The following is a 21,730-nucleotide window of genomic DNA, read 5'->3' on the forward strand; positions in this document are numbered from 1 at the left end:
AGTAACTTTTTCTGTCCCTTCGTCGTAAATGTGTCTTTTGCTGTGTTACGAAAGATGATGGTAATTAAATTGTAAGAAAATGATGGTACAGCTGCCGGCAGAGGAGTTTCGGAAAAGGATACTTGACGTAATAAATCGTTGGCCTGGTTCTAAGTGAATGGCTGTTGAATAAACGTTTCTGTTTATAATTTCAATTTGAAGAGAAAAACTTGTCAAAATAATTGTGGGCAATGTTGAGAAATGTATTTCAAATCATTCATAGAACAAGCAGAACATTTGGGATTGTTGTTCTATTTTGTTTTCTATTATAACTGTTTTGCTATTATGAAAGATGAGGTAAATATTAACTAACTGTTAATATTATGGTTTTTTATCCTTCAAAACAGTATTTTTCTTAGAATTTTCAAGTAAACTGATTACAAATAATGCTATCCAATTTTAGGTATGATACGGGTGATTCTACCGATAATATTATTTGTAAAAAAAAAACTGCCTGAATGATTCCCGCAATCAATTCCGGAGGAGTTTTTAAGCGAATTTCTGAAGAAATGATTCATGCAACTTATGATAATCTCGTTAAAGAATAAATAAAAATTCCGTAATGTCGAAGGAAACTCAGAATTTTTTTTTAATTATTTTTTAAAGAATACCAAGATTATCCAAATAGAAATATCGAAACAATTCTAGAAATCGCCAGAGTAAATCATGCGACAAATTTTCTAGGTATTTCTTGAGGAAATTTCCGGAGAAATTCTTAAAACAATTGGCGGACATACTTCCATATATTTTGATGAACGAACTACCAAATAAATTGCTCAGTAGATAGGCAATGGAAGTTTCTAAAAAAGTTGCCTGAGGAATTTCCAGAGGAATTGTTGGAAGAATTGACGGAGGAATTTCTCAAAAAAATTGCAGCAAGAAATTATGAAAAACTTCCTGAGGAATTTCTAGAAATTTCCGGCACAATTTCTGACAAAAAATGAGGAAACTCTCAGAGGAGCTTATTAAAGAATTACCTGATGAATCGCAGAAGATTCTGTCGGAAAAAAACCCCCTGCGAAAATACTGGATAAGACTTAAAGAAACTATTGGGGCATAAAGAATAAATCAATGCAAAAAATCTCAATAATAAAAATAAAAATTAAATAAAAGGCTGCCGGCAAATATTTTCAAATAGTTTGATGAAGGAATTTCCGGAAAAAAATGCCGGAGAAGAATCAAAAACTGCTGGGGCATGAAAAATAAGTCATAGCTAAAAAATATCATTCAAAGAATTGAAAAAGGCTGCCGGAGAAATGCGTTATTAAGTTGCCAAAGAAAGGTTAAAAAATGGCAATGATTTCTTAAAAAAAATTTACGGAAAATTTTTGAAATAAACTAAAGGATGAATTGCTAAAGAAATATCAGAAGGGCATTACTTGCAAAACTCTGTCGAGGAATCATTTAGCGAAATTTAGATGTAATTGTTCAAGAAACCGCCAGCGGAATTACTCAAGAACTTTCCAGTTTTTTAAGGTTTTCCAAAAGATTTCCCGAACGAAAGATCGGATGAGTTGCTCATGGCATTGCCAGGGGAATTTCTCAAGTAATTGCCGAAGAAGTTCCAATAGAAACTGGAGGTGTTCCTTAAAGAACTGTTGAAGAGTTCCCAAACGAAAGGTCAAAATATTCCTGAAGAATCTGTGACTGAATGGATTTCTTGGCAAAGTTTTGAAAAACTTTATCCCAAAGGAATTATTGGAGGCAATCATTAGAAAATTTAGAAAAATCATAAAGAATTCCTATGGATAGTCCTTTGGAAATTTCTTCACGAATTTCACCGATAAATTTTTAGGATTTCCAGCAATGTTTTTCAGGGCTTTTTCAGCAGCTCTTTCAGAAAGCTCTCTGACAGTTTATTTTTTTTCCAAAAAATCTTTAAAAACTCTATCGACAATTCTCTACAACAGTTACTTCAAAAAAATATCTCGAATTCCACAGCAATTGCCTTTTGGAATTCCTTAAACAATTTGTTCTGAAATCCCTCAGTCCTTTTTTTTTTGGAAACATACCGAAAGTCTTTTAAAAAGTTATTCATTCTTCCACGAATTTTTCCCAGGAATTTCTATTCTTGAAAAATTTGAAAAAATCTTAATAAAAACCTACAACGAAGGTTTCTTCAAGAACTTATCAGGCTACTATTTCAGGAACTCTTACGAAACTTGTTTTATTGCATTACTTAAATATTTTTTTAGAAGTTCATCCGGAAATTCATTCAAAGATTTCTCCTACCATTTTTCAGTAAAATCCTCGACATATTTTATTATTCCCATGCCATTTTTTTCAGATTTTTTTCCTTGTGGGATTTCTCTGGCAATTTCTTTAAAAACTTCTCCGACGATTTATTTAAGAATTCCCTGGCAATTATTTTAGGAATTCCTTCGAAAATTCCCATGAGTATTCCACTGTAATTTACTTGTAGAATTCCTAAGGTAATTTCCTTAGAAATTCATTCGGAAATCCCTCCCTTCAGAAATTGCATAATCAATTTGTGCTGAAATTCGTCTGGCAATCTTGTTTAAGAAATCACACCGGCAATCCTTTGGAATTCTTTCGGAGATTCTTTCAGGAGTTTCTCTAGCAATTGCTTTTTATTTGTAACTACTTCAAAAGCTTTTCAAACCAGTTTGCCAATTTCTTTAGAATTCAATCCGAAAAATAGTTTAAAAATTCTTCCGACTTTTTTTGTGAATAATTTTCAGAATTTCTTCCTTAAAAGTTTTTTTTTTGAAATTTATTTTCTCGACTGCTGGGCTTATTTTCCAAAAAATCTCCTTTAAATTCTAACAGCAACTGCTCATGGAATCCCTCTGGTTTTGTTTTTTCATGATTATTTTTTGGAAAATTCTCTGCATTTTTTAAAGAATTTTGATGAAAAGTGGAGAGACGAACCAGCCAAGGGCTGGAAGTCTCTTTAATAAAGACAAATCAATCAATCAATTTGATGAAATTTTCTTTTGGATTTTCTTCGAAATTTTTTTCAAGAATTCCTTCGAAAATTCCCTCAGAAATTCCACCAATTGCCTTATGGAATCCGTCATGCAATTTTCTCGGAATTCCTTAGGCAATTCCTTTTGAAATTCCTCCTACAATTGATTCAGCAATTTGTTCTGAAATTCTTCTAGAATCTTTTATAAAGAAATCATACCGACAATCCTTTTAGGAATTCTTCCGAAGATTCTGTCAGGAATTTCTCATGCGATTTCTTTTGGACCGGGGTTTTTTTTCAGGATTTTCTTCGAGAATTCCTTTGAAAATTTCTTGAGGAATTCATCTGGCAGTTTGGAAGAAAATACTACGACGGTTCATTCAGAAATTTTTAGGGTAACGATTTCGAAAATACCTACAACAGTTTCCTTTGGTATTCATCCGGAAAGTTTCTCCGACATTTTTTTTATTATTTTTCCGGCATTTTTTGAACTTATTTTTCAGGATTCCTTTTTTAAGAGGTCAATGCGGCACATTTATTTGAAAAATCTCCAAATTTAAGAATTTAGAAATTTCCTAAAAATATTTCAGGATTCACTCCCATTATTTCTCTATGAATTATTTCCAATACAGTTTCCTTTGAATTCCCTTCGGCAATTCATTTTTAAATTTCTTCGACACAACTCACATTCCTACAAATTCTTTCCTCTGGAAGTGGAATTGCGCTAGAAATTTTCTGTGGAATTCTCCCTGAATTTGGGAACGCTCCTAAAGAAATACTCTGTAATTTCCTTCAGCAATTTTTCAGTCAACTTTTTAAAGAATTCCGCCGAATTTTTTTTATATAATTTCTCCGGCGATTTATTTAAGAACCTCTCGAACAACAACTTTTTGAAGAATTCCGCCGAATTTTTTTATATAATTTCTCCGGCGATTTTTTTAAGAATCTCTCGAACAATTGATTAATAAATTCCTCAGGGAAATTTCTTAATAAACCCCTCCAAAAATTTCTCAAAATCTCCTTTTGTAAATTCTTTGCTAAGAATTTCATTGCTACAGAAGTTACTAAATTATTCGCCCGAAGAATTCTCAGTAGAAATTACAGGTGATCTTCTAAAGAAATTTTAAGAGGAAAAGCTGAAAAAAGTTTTCAAGTTATTGCCTTCAGGCTGGAGAACATTTCGGAAAAGTTGTTGAGGAGATTTCCAACGAATGTTCTACAAGAAATTCCCGGGAATACTTCAAAAAGAACTGTCAGTGGAGTTCGTCAAGGAACTGTTATAAGTTTTTCTAATGAAATGACCTGAAAAATTCCCAAATGTATTACTTACAAAAATCCAGAAAATTTTCAAAATAAAACGATGCTGCAGACATTCCTACATACAAGCCTACAGGCATTTCTGAAAGATCAACCAAAACAATTTCCGAAGTATTGCCTGAAAATTTTCTGAAGAGATTTTCGTAAGAGAAACTGAAGGAATTTCTAAAAAAAAAACTACCAGACGGTTTTTAAAATATATTTCAAAGGAATTGGCGGATGAAATCCTACACAAATTGCTGGATAAATTCCCAAAGGAAATTCCAGAGGAGTTTTAGTGTATATTGCAAAGAAATTTCTGAAATTTCTTGTCTAAGCGAATTGCCAACAAAACAATTCCGAAAGAAGCTTCCAGAGGAAATCCTTGAAGAAGTTGTCGTATGAGTGCCTTGAGAAATTTCTATACTAAATACTTAAGAAATTGCCAAAGAAAGTTCTAAAAAAAACAGGGATTGCCTCAAGGTAGTCCATGAGATATTCTTAAATATTGAGCCGGAAGGGTAGTTAAATAAATAAGCATCGGATTTTCTGAAGTCATTACCGAATGAATTCGTAACACAATTGCAAGAGGAATTTCTAAAGAAGTTTCTAAAAAATGTAATTAAATTGTCAGAAAAATTCCGTAACAAGATGTCAAAGGTATTTCTGATGGAGAAATTCATGACAGAAATTCTTAAGGAAACCTCAAATTAACCGCTTAATGAATTTTGAAAAGAATTTCTAGAACAATTCTTTTAGAAATTTCCGGATAATATCCTGAAGACATTGAAGAAATTCGAGGTAGTATGCCTAAAAGAATTATCGAACGATTTCTGAAGGAATTGCCGATGGAACTTAAAATGAATGAGCAGGATGAGTATTTAAAGAAAATAGACGAAGGATGCTTAAAGGATTTGACGGAGAAATTCATGACGAATTTCTCTAAAGAATTATTATAAGAATTGTTTAGGAAATATCGAAAAGAATGCATAGGAAAGTTTTCGCAAGAATTACCGAATATTAAACTTGTTGTTGAATTACCGAAAATTGATCTGATTTTTACTGCATTACTACCGTGGAGATTTAATTATGTACTATTGAAATATTTCACGAGCAGTAACTTTATCCTATTTAGTACATTAACCATCGTTGACTCACTATTTATGTTATAGTTTTTATCTTACAAAATGGTGTTTTCTAAAGATTTGGCAGGGAATCGATTGAAAATATCATTAATATTAGGAAATCATTTCATCATTTCATCACTAGATTCTGTTAAAAAAACGCCGATACATTAGGGGTACTCACTAAACAGATTAAATTGCTGCGTAAGCCATGATTTTCTGCTGATTTGAAATGTTTCATGATTTTGCGAACGAAATAATCAAAGATTGCCTTGGTGATCACAACGTTTAATCAGTTTAATCAGTTTACCCTGTTAAGTGAATCCCCCTATTTTCTTCAGCATTCATGTTGAATCGTCGATGAAAACGTTTTCGACTGTTCAAATATTATAAATCAAATAGTACAACTTTAACCTTTGACTTCGCCAAGTATCGAAACCAGACATTTACTCTTGTTCCTGTCGAAGTTTTCGTTCACATTACTATTTTAATACTCAAGCAATCCAATTTTTAGCCACGATCCTCCCCCCTCACGATCACTCTCGTCCTCATCGCTTCCAGCCATCCGCCACCTACTGCGATCGTTCGCTTAACCTCAAAACAACAATACAAATGGTGGTCGGCAGCATTACCATCAGCACGGCACAGATCGTGACAGTCGAGTGCACCTGCTGTGTTTTGTTTCGTCGTGGTTTCTCGTTTCCGAATCCAAATCCGACCCGCTATTCTCAATATCACGCCTGTTATCATACCATGGCCACCAGGCCATGTTCCGTTCCATGTTTTGTGTCATTCCCCTGGTCGGCGGCTTCCTGCCGCGCGTTCGTAAATTCGATTACCGAGCCTCTGATAGATTTGCTCTTTTTTCTTTTCTCTCCATTACAGGAACTGCAATACAACTCGCTGGATCCGGCGGCTACAGAAAATGTGATATCAAAACGGGATAACGGTGTAGTTAATAGTGATGTTCTTAGTGGTGGTGCTAGTGAGGATGATACCCCGAATGGTAGCGCCCGAGTGGCCAAAATTGGCGCCAATAGATTTAATAGGAATAGCAAACCGACCCGGTCGGACTACTACGATTCGGGCTACCCGAATGGGCAGCAGTCGGTCACGGGGACGCCGAAGCCGCCGACGACCGAGCTCGACGATCTGCTGATCAGCGTCAAGACGACCAAGGGTTACCACGACACGCGGCTGGAGATGATCACCAAGACGTGGTACCAGCTGGCGAAGGAACAGGTAAGAGCGGGTGGGGGTCTATGGTTACGCACCGTTGAGCGTAACGTTTCTGAATAGTATGCGGGAGGGCGGAAAAGATTGGAAAGTTTTTGCGGGTATTTGTTGTCGGTTTATGCTACATTGTGGTTTTAGTGAGTAAACGAGTCATTGGTTGAACTAGTTTTGCTTGGAAGATTACAAAAACAGTTGATTTTTTCGGAGAAACATATCAAAACAATATGAGTTATAATACTTTATATTCTCTGATAATAACTCAAGTTTTTATTTAATCAGCACAGTAATAAAATGAAGGTCAATCAAAATACGATGCATGGTATTTTTGCATTAGCTATCGTACAAAAACCTGTAGAATAACAATTTAAATTATTGCTATTTACCATACGATGAATCGTTAATGTACAATCACAAGCACAAACAGTACATGCAAATAAGTATTGAATAACTATACAACAACCATACATCTCATCTTAAATTCTTCATGCAAATCTCGGGGTGAAGCAGTAGACTGTTTATGTCTTATAGCGTTTCACATAATCATGCTCTTGACCTTCACAGCAAGACCTACCCCTATTTTAAAACACTCGTTTCTTTTAAGCTCTGCCATTACCTTTTGTCTCCTTCCACATTATAATTACCAACTCGTGCACATGAACGAATGGGATTAATTTCACTCCGCTCCTTCACCATCGGTCCGACCTTCTCCTCTTCAACCATTTTGCCACCTCGCAACGAAAGGACATAATTGCGATGATTTTTTTTCCTTACATGCCTACTTCTTGAATTTCCTGAACAACACTTGAAGAAGGCACAAAGCGCAAAAGAGTATTTAATTATAACCCAGCCTAGTGTTGCCCTCGTTTTTTTTTCTCCCCTCCTATTTACAGTTCCTACTGCTTTCTTGAAATGATTGATCTTTCAACTCGTCGCACAACCTGGCTTCTAGCCGCGCGATGATGACATTTCAATTAGACCACTTCATGCAAAAAAAAGCCGGGAAAATGTTACTTTGTTGCTCCGTGAACGCCCGTCGAATTGTGCAACTTCATCCCGATGCAATTAAAATGCAGGTTGCAAGCAGTTTTTGCTGCTCCCGATTTCCGATTTGCCGTCACCCTTTGTTGTTTGACAGGTCGATGATGGATCAATCAACCCGTTGATGGTTCTGACGTTACCTCTGGATTACCATTCAGGTTATGATCCATTTTTCGACAAGTGCATTTTGAATTACTCTTCACTTTTCTCTTCCTCATTCGCATTCGAATCAATTCTAGAACAATAAAGTTATCATTTTACCAGCCTTCATCTGACCGGTGGTGGTCACCATTCAATCATAGTTCCCCATTCAGGTAACAATCATCCCAATTCAGTCAGTCCGTCAGTCTACAGTTCCACATTTAAGGTCGGTCTTTGTGCGGTGGTGGTATGTAAACACTATTCCGCTGTCACCACTGGAATCCGAACAATCGGACAAGCTCTCGTTTTCGAATCTGCATATGTTTACCATAGGTAGTAACCACAATCGATAAAACCGTACCTCGTCGCTATCCTCCCACCATTCAGTCACCATACGAACTACTGTGATCCATCATCGATCATGCATGCATGGCGCTCTATGCGCACCTATATCTCATATGCAAAGCCCTAGCAGAAGTAGGCTGATGCATATTGTAGACTGCACATTGAGACATTTTATCGCATCCATCGCCGCACAGCAGTGCAGTAGTAGGCTTGTGCTGCCGGGTTACGACGTTGTTCGCTGCACGGATGCTGGAGGAGATCTTGTAATCATCAATATGCAATTGTAGGCAGCCAGTATGAATAAATAGCGCTTCGAATTCTAAATTGCTCCGTTTGGGTGCGCTGAGTTGCAGCAGGAGGGAAATAAAACAAAAACAGCGAAAACGAGATTCAGAGTACTTACTTTCCATAACCAGTTCGGAGGGAATCGAGATCGTTCGACAGAGAAATTTTACGGCAGCGTACTATTTACTTCAAATGTGATTTTCAATAGCAAACGTTACAAACCTTCAATTGAATAATCTTATACATTGAATTTACTGATCATTATTTTATGAAGAAAGACAATTCAAGAAAGAGCTTCAAGGTTCATCTTAAAAAAGGAGTTTTATTCGATTTTTGTTCGAAAATATTGACATACTCGTATAACAACCATAAAACTTATGGTAAAAGGAGAGTTATCGTTAGAAAAATCAGCGACAGATTCCCAACACAGTCTAGATAATAATGCAGAAAAGAATTCAAATAAGTTCGAAATAGAATCAAGGTGGTGGATTACAAACGAAATTCAGAGATGTATTCCAGAGATATATTCCCTACGAAATTCAAAGATAGATTTCAGGCGGAATCCAGAGATAGTTTGGTTTGGAGAGACTCCTCTACAGAAATGTGGAAGCATCATCCTCAGGATATTAAGAGAGTTCTCCAAAAGATTCTGAGAGAATCCTCCTCAGGATTCTGAGAAAATCCTCCTCTGGATTCTGAGAGAATCCTCCACAGGATTCTGAGAGAATCCTCCACAGGATTCTGCGAGAATCCTCGTCAGGATTCTGCGAGAATCCTCGTCAGGATTCTGCGAGAATCCTCGTCAGGATTCTGAGAGCATCCTCGTCAGGATTCTGATAGAATCCTCCAAAGGATTCTGAGAGAATCCACCAAAGGATTCTGTGAGAATCTACCAAAGGATTCTGTGAGAATCCACCAAAGGATTCTGAGCGAATCCTCCAAAGGATTCTGAGAGAATCCACCAAAGGATTCTGAGCGAATCCTCCACAGAATTCTGAAAGAATGCTTCAAATTATTCTGAGAGAATCCTTCACAGGATTTCGAAAGAATCCTTCACAGGATTTTAAGAGAATCCTTCTCAGAATTCTGAAAGAATCCTCCTCAGGATTCTGAAAGAATCCTCCTCAGGTTTCCAAAAGAATCTTCCTCAGGATTCTGAAAGAAACCTCCTCAGGATTCTGAAAGAATTCTCCCCCGATACTGAGAGAATCCCCCTCAGGAATCTGACAGAATCCTGCTCAGGATTCTGAAAGAATCCTCCTCAGGTTTCCGAAAGAATCTTCCTCAGGATTCTGAAAGAATCCTCCTCAGGATACTGAAAGAATCCTCCTCAGGATTCGGAAAGGATCCTTCTCAGGATTCTGAAAGAATTCTCCCCCGGTACTGAGAGAATCCTCCTCAGGAATCTCACAGAATCCTGCTCAGGATTTTGAAAGAATCCTCCTCTGAATTTTGAAAGAATCCTCCTCAGGATTCTGAGGAAAAAAGAGTCCTCAGGATTCTGAGGAAAAAAGAATCCTCCTCAGGTTTCCGAAAGAATCTTCCTCAGGATTCTGAAAGAATCCTCCTCAGGATTCTGAGAGAATTCTCGTCGGGATTCTGAGAGAATCCTCGTCAGGATTCTGAGAGAATCCTCGTCAGGATTCTGAGAGAATCCTCGTCAGGATTCCGAGAGAATCCTCGTCAGGGTTCCGAGAGAATCCTCGTCAGGATTCCGAGAGAATCCTCGTCAGGATTCCGAGAGAATCCTCGTCAGGGTTCCGAGAGAATCCTCGTCAGGGTTCCGAGAGAATCCTCGTCAGGGTTCCGAGAGAATCCTCGTCAGGGTTCCGAGAGAATCCTCGTCAGGATTCCGAGAGAATTCTCGTAAGGATTCTGAGAGAATCCTCGTCAGGATTCCGAGAGAATCCTCGTCAGGATTCCGAGAGAATCCTCGTCAGGATTCCGAGAGAATCCTCGTCAGGATTCCGAGAGAATCATCGTCAGGATTCCGAGAGAATCCTCGTCAGGGTTCCGAGAGAATCCTCGTCAGGGTTCCGAGAGAATCCTCGTCAGGATTCCGAGAGAATTCTCGTCAGGATTCCGAGAGAATCCTCGTCAGGGTTCCGAGAGAATCCTCGTCAGGATTCCGAGAGAATCCTCGTCAGGATTCCGAAACAATCCTCGTCAGGATTCCGAGAGAATCCTCGTCAAGATTCCGAGAGAATCCTCCACAGGATTCTGAGAGATGGATTCCAGACGGAATCCAGAGATGGATTTCAGACGGAATTCAGAGATGGATTCCAGACGAAATTCAGATATGGATTCAAGACGGAATCCAGAGATGGATTCCAGACGGAATACAGAGATGGATTCCAGGCGGCATCCAGAGATGGATTCCAGACGGAATCCAGAGATGGATTCCAGACGGAATCCAGAGATGGATTCCAGACAGAATCCAGAGATGGATTCCAGACGGAATCCAGAGATGGATTCCAGACGGAATCCAGAGATGGATTCCAGACGGAATCCAGAGATGGATTCCAGACGGAATCCAGAGATGGATTCCAGACGGAATCCAGAGATGGATTCCAGACGGAATCCAGAGATGGATTCCAGACGGAATCCAGAGATGGATTCCAGACGGAATCCAGAGATGGATTCCAGACGGAATCCAGAGATGGATTCCAGACGGAATCCAGAGATGGATTCCAGACGGAATCCAGAGATGGATTCCAGACGGAATCCAGAGATGGATTCCAGACGGAATCCAGAGATGGATTCCAGACGGAATCCAGAGATGGATTCCAGACGGAATCCAGAGATGGATTCCAGACGGAATCCAGAGATGGATTCCAGACGGAATCCAGAGATGGATTCCAGACGGAATCCAGAGATGGATTCCAGACGGAATCCAGAGATGGATTCCAGACGGAATCCAGAGATGGATTCCAGACGGAATCCAGAGATGGATTCCAGACGGAATCCAGAGATGGATTCCAGACGGAATCCAGAGATGGATTCCAGACGGAATCCAGAGATGGATTCCAGACGGAATCCAGAGATGGATTCCAGACGGAATCCAGAAATGGGTTCTAGACGGAATCCAGAGATGCATTCCAGACGGAATCTGGAGACGGATTCCAGACGGAATCCAGACATGGATTCCCGACGGAATTCAGAGATGGATTCCAGACGGAATCCAGGGATGGATTCCAGACGGAATCCAGGGATGGATTCCAGACGGAATCCAGGGATGGATTCCAGACGGAATCCAGGGATGGATTCCAGACGGAATCCAGAGATGGATCCCAGACGGAATTCAGAGATGGATTCCAGACGCAATCCAGAGATGGATCCCAGACGGAATCCAGAGATGGATCCCAGACGGAATTCAGAAATGGATTCCAGACGGAATCCAGAGATGGATTCCAGACGCAATCCAGAGATGGATCCCAGACGGAATCCAGAGATGGATCCCAGACGGAATTCAGAGATGGATTCCAGACGGAATCCAGAGATGGGTTCCAGACGGAATTCAGAGATGGATTCCAGATGGAATACAGAGATGGATTCCAGACGGAATTCAGAGATGGATTCCAGACGGAATACAGAGATGGATTCCAGACGGAATACAGAGATGGATTCCAGACGGAATCCAGAGATGGATTCCAGACAGAATCCAGAGATGGATTCCAGACAGAATCCAGAGATGGATTCCAGACGGAATCCAGAGATGTATTCCAGACGGAATCCAGAGGTGGATCCCAACGGAATCTAGAGATGGATTCAAACAAAACCCAAAAGTGGATTCCAAAGGCGGAAACCAAAGGATGGATTCCAGATGATTCAACAGATGAAACCAAATGCAATTAAATGAACATTCCACAACTAAGGCTTTGCAGTTATTCAAATGTTTTGTTATTAAAGTCTTTTAAAATCCAATCCACTCTAAATCACCTTCATTCAGATTAGTAATCGTTCCAGCTTTGGCAGAAAAAAAAAAACAAAACTCATCTCGCCGGTGCAAATTGAAGTGTAGGCGCGGTAGCTCTTCCGTTCCGTTCCGGCGCTGAGCTGAGCTGAACTGAGCTGACCGTCTCTGTAATCAGAACCAGTTCGGACGCCCTGCGGGGATAAAATAAAAGATCCAACTAACCAACCAAGTCAGCCAGCCAGCAGAAGTCGTACCGCGCCTCGTTGTGAGGGCTTGTAAATTGCATTTTTGCTTTCGTTTAACAACGCACGGGCGAAGAATGTCGTTTCGGGAATGGATGCAATGCAAAACACACTCGAGGGATGCGCTGCTTACACTTGGGGAAAACAGTAGGAAGAAATTCGAATGATTTGCACTAGATTCGGTAATCAACGAATGACGCTACCTTATCGACAGTTTTGACGTTTGATCGATATACTGATGAAAAAGACGAAAATAGATCGAAATAAATCAATAAACATCAACAGAAACTTGAAATTTCAGTGTCGAGTTAAATGCAGGCAAAATGGAAACTGATTCTACACTACTTTACCGACCTTTTGACGTTTAGTAGTTACACTGAACAAATGACGATGGTGTAAAATCGAAAGAATGTAGTCGTCACCAATCGAAACCCCAAATTTTCATATCGTGTCAAGCGCTGTCCAAATGGAGGCTGATTCCATCCTACTTTACCGATATGTTGACGTTTCGCGGTGACACTGAAAAAAATAAACCATACAGGTGTTAAACCTTACAGATTTTACAAAATCTTTTTTTATGTTTTGAGCATTGATATTCTAAAAACAATGATTGAATCATTGAGCGACACACCGGCAGTTCTTTATCGACGTTTGAAATGTTTCATGGTTACACTGAAAAACAAAGTCATGTGAAATCTATTGGCTATTTCTTTTTTCTTTTTTGTGCAGAAATAAAACTTCAACCGAGAACTGATCATGAATTCAGAAACAATTCTTCATCGACATTTTTCTTATGTTCGATGTTTACACTGAAAAAAATTGCCAGTATAAAATCTGTCAAATTCATTTGCTATTTTTCACGCCGTGAAAAATCCAGCGGAGGACAAGTCCACCGCAGCCTTCACTTTCGGTGACCACGCGGAAACGAAGCGCAATGAAGTGTACCACCAGCTCAAGAAAAAAATAATTACCTCTTTCGGGAGTCCTTTATTCAGCGCGTCGCCGGTGCCCGCATTTGGGCATCAAGTCCAATATTTCTGCCACTTTTGCTTCTTCTCCATCCACCCTAGTTTCAATCCCCGTTTTTTTTTCGCTTTTATTTGGCTACAGGTTAAGGCCGTCCTGTTTGAATATGCCCATTGCCCATTGCCCAACCGTGCGCGTCTGCCCGCCAAGTTCATTCAGCGAAGGTAATGAGGCAAATTATAGGTGTGCAGCAAGAGCGAGAGCAAGAAGCAAGAAGGTCTGTCAAAATTAATAAGTCCCCTTTGTGCCATGGGCACACACAGTCAGTGGCAGTGTTATGGCGAAGGTTTGTTGGTCAAAATCCGTGCGCAACCAGATCGAAATAAGCAGCACGGATGACGGACACAACGAATGGTTCGGAATCGAAATTGAATCATCACCCGGATTAATGATAGAGGGCAGCACGAAGGTTTTTTTTCTCTATGGTGTTGAACCGTAAAATCTATGAGAACGCACATCTAGTAGCCAGAGTCTGCAGACAGTGGGCGGAGATTCAAGTAATCCCCTCGCCGGCCGGTTTGAATGTGAGTGAAGGAGAACGCAGCAAACTCGCGGCTGCCTGCGATGCTCTCTTCTAATTGGCCGGCCGAAAATTGCCACCACCAAACCTAATCTCGGTGGACGGTGGATGCTGTGCTTACTTGCTGACGGAGCAGCAATGCTAGATCCGAATGTACAAATCTAGTTTGGGTAGTTGTTTCGTTTACTTTTTATGCCGCAATTCGCTCATTAGAATCCCCTTCCTCTTGGTAAACTTCGTGTGGCAGTGCGAGTCCGAACGAGCTTAGAGCGTTTCATCTCTAAAAGAGTAATAACCGTAGCAATATAGATCGCTATCATGAACAATACATTTTATGGTTGTTATACAGTCAATATAAGCAATATTCCATACTTTACATTAGCCTATCATAGGTAACAATAATGCATATGGTTTGTGCTTGAAATTTATCAGTTGTACCGATTTTTCTATTGTTATGATTCAATTCAATATTAATATAGCAAAAACCATTAAGAAACAATATAGGGTATGGTTTTGTTCAAGAAATTATTTATAGATAACTTTTAACTTCCTATGTGTTTTATACACCATAACCATGAGTTGTGTTATTCCAAAAAATGAAAGAAACATGTTGCTGCAGCAGGAAGTAACTATATCAGGTATAATATTTCCGCTGAGAACTTCTATTGGGGATGCACAAATCGCCAACAGGAAACAATCTCTCAAAACTAGTAGCCTAATCCAGTCACAGCAAATCCGCACACAAGCCAAGTATTCTCTTACGACAAATGTTCAGACCCAAATGGGCCGATTCAAATCGCGAAATCGATTAATTACTGCACGGGTATCGAATGAAAAATCCTAAAATCTGTCCCATTTGCGACCTCTTTTTGAGAGTTTTGGGTCTATTTTGGAATCGAAACCCCTAGAAAATAAATGCGGTCTGAGATTACCGAACCACGAAAGCTCATCTTTTATTCAATTAGGTTTTGATGACGACGGTGACCAACAACGCTTGCCCCACTTTGATTTTGAATATTAATAAAGCGGATAGATTTTTTTTTCGGATAATTAAGCGGAACCGTCACCGTCGACGGTGGCGGCAGCTGGTGACAACTTGAAAGGAAACCGGTAGCCACGATAGAGCAATAGATATGGAACGCACACAGTCGGTAGGGGTTCCATTCCCCTTGTCGTCACGGCAAATTTTTGCGTAATAAAATGGCGAATTAGGAGGGATTTTGAACGATTTTGGTAAGATTATGTGGGAAATTAATATGCATGAAATAGTCTTCTAAGAGAAATATGTATTTGGTCAGCAAAATTTAATGGGACACATATATCTGCTATAATTTTATGTGGAATACGGAATAGCCTTCATATTAATTTGGGTTGATAATCTATAACTCAGGTAACTCTAACGCCCTTACAACAACACTAAACATCCTTTTGGGATCCATTTTTGGACTTCATTGTAATACAACTTTGGATTCCGGCTGGAAACCATCACTGGATTCCGTCTAGAAGTGCACTTATAGCAGGCACTCTCTGGATTCCGTCTGGTATCCATCTCTGGATCCCGTTTGCAATCCATCTCTAAATTAAGTTTGGAATCCATCTCTGAGGATTCTCTCAGAATCCTGAGGAGGATTCTCTCAGAATCCTGAGGAGGATTCTCTCAGAATTCTGAGGAGGATTCTTCCAAAATCCTGAGGATTCTCTCAGAATCCTTAGAAGGATTCTCTCAGAATCCTGTGGAGGATTCTCTCAGAATCCTGTGGAGGATTCTCTCAGAATCCTGGTGAGGATTCTCTCAGAATCCTGTGGAGGATTCTCTCAGAATCCTGGTGAGGATTCTCTCAGAATCCTGGTGAGGATTCTCTCAGAATCCTGTGGAGGATTCTCTCAGAATCCTGTGGAGGATTCTCTCAGAATCCTGTGGAGGATTCTCTCAGAATCCTGTGGAGGATTCTCTCAGAATCCTGTGGAGGATTCTCTCAGAATCCTGTGGAGGATTCTCTCAGAATCCTGTGGAGGATTCTCTCAGAATCCTGTGGAGGATACTCTCAGAATCCTGTGGAGGATTCTCTCAGAATCCTGTGGAGGATTCTCTCAGAATCCTGTGGAGGATTCTCTCAGAATCCTGTGGAGGATTCTCTCAGAATCCTGTGGAGGATTCTCTCAGAATCCTGTGGAGGATTCTCTCAGAATCCTGTGGAGGATTCTCTCAGAATCCTGTGGAGGATTCTCTCAGAATCCTGTGGAGGATTCTCTCAGAATCCTGTGGAGGATTCTCTCAGAATCCTGTGGAGGATTCTCTCAGAATCCTGTGGAGGATTCTCTCAGAATCCTGTGTAGGATTCTCTCGGAATCCTGTGGAGGATTCTCTCAGAATCCTGTGGAGGATTCTCTCAGAATCCTGTAGAGGATTCTCTCAGAATCCTTAGAAGGATTCTCTCAGAATCCTTAGAAGGATTCTCTCAGAATCCTTAGAAGGATTCTCTCAGAATCCTTAGAAGGATTCTCTCAGAATCCTTAGAAGGATTCTCTCAGAATCCTTAGAAGGATTCTCTCAGAATCCTTAGAAGGATTCTCTCAGAATCCTTAGAAGGATTCTCTCAGAATCCTGTAGAGGATTCTCTCAGAATCCTGTGGAGGATTCTCTCAGAATCCTGTGGAGGATTCTCTCAGAATCCTGTGGAGGATTCTCTCAGAATCCTGTGGAGGATTCTCTCAGAATCCTGTGGAGGATTCTCTCAGAATCCTGTGGAGGATTCTCTCAGAATCCTGTGGAGGATTCTCTCAGAATCCTGTGGAGGATTCTCTCAGAATCCTGTGGAGGATTCTCTCAGAATCCTGTGGAGGATTCTCTCAGAATCCTGTGGAGGATTCTCTCAGAATCCTGTGGAGGATTCTCTCAGAATCCTGTGGAGGATTCTCTCAGAATCCTGTGGAGGATTCTCTCAGAATCCTGTGGAGGATTCTCTCCGAATCCTGTGGAGGATTCTCTCCGAATCCTGTGGAGGATTCTCTCCGAATCCTGTGGAGAATTCTCTCCGAATCCTCTGGAGGATTCTCTCCGAATCCTGTGGAGGATTCTCTTCGAATCCTGTGGAGGATTCTCTCCGAATCCTGTGGAGGATTCTCTCCGAATCCTGTGGAGGATTCTCTCCGAATCCTGTGGAGGATTCTCTCCGAATCCTGTGGAGGATTCTCTCCGAATCCTGTGGAGGATTCTCTCCGAATCCTGTGGAGGATTCTCTCCGAATCCTGTGGAGGATTCTCTCCGAATCCTGTGGAGGATTCTCTCCGAATCCTGTGGAGGATTCTCTCCGAATCCTGTGGAGGATTCTCTCCGAATCCTGTGGAGGATTCTCTCCGAATCCTGTGGAGGATTCTCTCCGAATCCTGTGGAGGATTCTCTCCGAATCCTGTGGAGGATTCTCTCCGAATCCTGTGGAGGATTCTCTCCGAATCCTGTGGAGGATTCTCTCCGAATCCTGTGGAGGATTCTCTCCGAATCCTGTGGAGGATTCTCTCCGAATCCTGTGGAGGATTCTCTCCGAATCCTGTGGAGGATTCTCTCCGAATCCTGTGGAGGATTCTCTCCGAATCCTGTGGAGGATTCTCTCCGAATCCTGTGGAGGATTCTCTCCGAATCCTGTGGAGGATTCTCTCCGAATCCTGTGGAGGATTCTCTCCGAATCCTGTGGAGGATTCTCTCCGAATCCTGTGGAGGATTCTCTCCGAATCCTGTGGAGGATTCTCTCCGAATCCTGTGGAGGATTCTCTTCGAATCCTGTGGAGGATTCTCTTCGAATCCTGTGGAGGATTCTCTTCGAATCCTGTGGAGGATTCTCTTCGAATCCTATGGAGGATTCTCTCCGAATCCTGTGGAGGATTCTCTCCGAATCCTGTGGAGGATTCTCTTCGAATCCTATGGAGGATTCTCTCAGAATCCTGTGGAGGATTCTCTCAAAATCCTGATTTTTTCTGTATCCTGTAGAGAATTCTGTGGAGGAGTCAATCAAATTTTGAGAAATTTATTGGCCGCTAGTTATATGAAACGAACTCACTAACTGTCTGCTGGACTAATTTAAATAAGCTATAATCTATAAATCCCTAAAAAAAATTCTTGAACTTTTCTTAAATGAAGAATTTGCGGTTAGTTGCTTCTCAACTGGAAAAAACGTAGACAATAAAATTAAGTGATGTCTGGAGTCTGGAGTCTGCACACATGCCTAACCGCAACATTTTCAACGAATGAATACTCATTCCAGATCAAATGACCGCATGCGTTCTCTTAATCAGTTCTGGGGTCCGCCTCACCACCACCTCTAGTCACCAATCATCCGTTATTTCATCCTCCCAATCTCCAGAAGATCCCCACATAGACTCCATCAGCCTCGAGCTCTAACTTTTATTGGCTGAATTGCTGCTTCCAACCCATCCCCAATCTATAGTATGTACTAGTGATTCGACACCGACCGCAGCCTAACCGCAAAACTGTCCCACAGCATCGGGATCGAATCGGGTCGCATGCGTCACTATTCCGGCTTCCGATCGCGTCGCCAATTGAACAGAGAAACCGCCAAGCCATGTGCGCGCCAGCCGACCCAATTCTGCGCACTCGCCGCGTTCGTTCGTTGTTATTTGCATTCATTGGAACGCGCACGCTACTGAGACTGCTTGGGCCTGGCTGAACGACGGCGAAGAACTTTGCGCCCCAAGCTGACGGCCAGCCGTAAAAAAAGTTGATAGCGAAACTAGTTGGTCGGTTTGCGCGTATGCGCTCTACTCTGGTTATTATTTATGGGGAACAGAAACAGTCAACCGCAGTCGGGCGTTGTTGTTGAGACAATTGGAGTTAGGGGTGTTCAAATTGATGGTCGGAATTCATCTCCGGGTTCTTTTCGGGGTAATTAACGAGATACTTATCGAAACCGTCTCTGGAATCCGTTCAGAATCCATCTCCTATGTATACCAGTCGGAATCCTTCCAGTATCCCTAATGTTGTTCAGAATCCATCTCCAGGCTTCATTCGAAATTCACCTCTGAGTTCTGTTAACAATCCATCTCTTATTACTAAATTTGAAATCCGTCTCTAGACTCCGTTCGGAATGCGTTTCTGGACTTTGTCCGCAATCTAAATCTAGTTTCTATTCGGTATTCTCTTTGAACTTCTTTCAGAATCCATCTCTAGATTTCCTTCAAAATACGTCTCCGGATTCCTTTCAAGATTCCATTCGGAATCCACCGGAGATTTCGTTTGAAATCCGTCTCTAGATGCAGTTTAAAACCTTCCGAATCTTGAAACCGTTCTGAAAACTTCTCTGGTGTCAATTCGGAACCCTCTTTGGATTTTATACAGAATCCGTCTCTTGATAATGTTTGAAATCCTTCTCTAGATTCAGTTCTAAATCTGATTTCATCCGTCTCTGATTTTCATTCGGAATCCTATTTACATTTCGTTCAGAAATCATTCCTAGTTTTCGCTTGGAATCAATTTCTAGACCTCGTTGGAAATCCATCTCCAAGATTCGGCTTTAATCAACATCTAAACTTCGCTTTAAATCTATCCCTAGTTTTCGTTCTTTATCTGCGCTGGTTTTTATGCGTAATCCGTCACATAATTTCGATCAAAATCTGCCTCTGGAACACTAAATAAAATGTTTGATCATCCCTAGCAAAGTTAGTTTCATTTCCTACTTTGACTCTGCGAATTGCATTGGATTCAGTGCAAGTCGACCCGAGCACGTACGGTCTGGAATTATGCCTAATGGCAGCCCTTTAGGTCCCGTTCATAATCGTAGCCATCGAGATCAGTCTACCAGCACCAGAAGGATTGAATCCCGCTCTTCGAGATAACCGACAGACCGAAGACGGTGGCAACCTTTATCCAGTCTGCTTTCATCGAGAAGGATTCATTGCTCGATTCGAGATGCTCTAGATCTGCACCACAGCAAGCTCGGTATTTAGGGATCATTCATCATCATCATCACCGTCGCCATCCGGCGGACATCGGTCGCTACCATCTTCGTCCGATCCGATGTGAATCTCTGCATCCAATGGCAATGGGCGATGGGGTGCTATCATGAAGGACGACAGCACCTTAATCATGCAAAGTGACATCTCCACCACCGCACCGGTTTCGTTCGCTTTTCGCAATGGTGCTTTGTTACAAGAGAATTTCATGTTCACAGTCCACTAACTGATGTTCAACGGTGTCGTCAGCTGCCCAGCGGTTTCCAATCTGACATTTGTGGTTACTATTAAACTATGATACATAATCTTGTGAAGGATTCTTTTCGAATCCTGTGAAGGATTCTTTTCGAATCCTGCGAAGGATTCTCTCCGAATCCTGCGAAGGATTCTCTCCGAATCCTGCGAAGGATTCTCTCCGAATCCTGCGAAGGATTCTCTCCGAATCCTGCGAAGGATTCTCTCCGAATCCTGCGAAGGATTCTCTCCGAATCCTGCGAAGGATTCTCTCCGAATCCTGCGAAGGATTCTCTCCGAATCCTGCGAAGGATTCTCTCCGAATCCTGCGAAGGATTCTCTCCGAATCCTGCGAAGGATTCTCTCCGAATCCTGCGAAGGATTCTCTCCGAATCCTGCGAAGGATTCTCTCCGAATCCTGCGAAGGATTCTCTCCGAATCCTGCGAAGGATTCTCTCCGAATCCTGCGAAGGGTTCTCTCCGAATCCTGCGAAGGATTCTCTCCTAATCCTGCGAAGGATTCTCTCCTAATCCTGCGAAGGATTCTCTCCTAATCCTGCGAAGGATTCTCTCCTAATCCTGCGAAGGATTCTCTCCTAATCCTGCGAAGGATTCTCTCCGAATCCTGCAAAGGATTCTCTCCGAATCCTGCAAAGGATTCTCTCCGAATCCTGCGAAGGATTCTCTCCGAATCCTGCGAAGGATTCTCTCCGAATCCTGCGAAGGATTCTCTCCGAATACTGCGAAGGATTCTCTCCGAATCCTGCGAAGGATTCGCTCCGAATCCTGCGAAGGATTCTCTCCGAATCCTGCGAAGGATTCTCTCCGAATCCTGCGAAGGATTCTCTCCGAATCCTGCGAAGGATTCTCTCCGAATCCTGCGAAGGATTCTCTCCGAATCCTGCGAAGGATTCTCTCCGAATCCTGCGAAGGATTCTCTCCGAATCCTGCGAAGGATTCTCTCCGAATCCTGCGAAGGATTCTCTCCGAATCCTGCGAAGGATTCTCTCCGAATCCTGCGAAGGATTCTCTCCGAATCCTGCGAAGGATTCTCTCCGAATCCTGCGAAGGATTCTCTCCGAATCCTGCGAAGGATTCTCTCCGAATCCTGCGAAGGATTCTCTCCGAATCCTGCGAAGGATTCTCTCCGAATCCTGCGGAGGATTCTCTCCGAATCCTGCGAAGGATTCTCTCCGAATCCTGCGAAGGATTCTCTCCGAATCCTGCGAAGGATTCTCTCCGAATCCTGCGAAGGATTCTCTCCGAATCCTGCGAAGGATTCTCTCCGAATCCTGCGAAGGATTCTCTCCGAATCCTGCGAAGGATTCTCTCCGAATACTGCGAAGGATTCTCTCCGAATCCTGCGAAGGATTCGCTCCGAATCCTGCGAAGGAT

The 21,730-nt window shown here is 41.5% G+C and overlaps 1 protein-coding gene across 1 annotated transcript in view; it reads left to right on the forward strand.

Moving 5' to 3' along the window:
* Nucleotides 1–21,730, forward strand: part of LOC109623129 (fringe glycosyltransferase) — a 193,130-nt gene that overhangs the window by 20,210 nt on the left and 151,190 nt on the right. Inside the window, exon 2 of the mRNA XM_062854192.1 lies at nucleotides 6,274–6,630. Coding sequence (XP_062710176.1) covers nucleotides 6,274–6,630 — 357 coding nt within the window. The remainder of the gene's footprint in view (nucleotides 1–6,273; nucleotides 6,631–21,730) is intronic.

This window comes from Aedes albopictus, chromosome 2 (genome assembly GCF_035046485.1).
Source record: "Aedes albopictus strain Foshan chromosome 2, AalbF5, whole genome shotgun sequence".
NCBI lineage: Eukaryota > Metazoa > Arthropoda > Insecta > Diptera > Culicidae > Aedes > Aedes albopictus.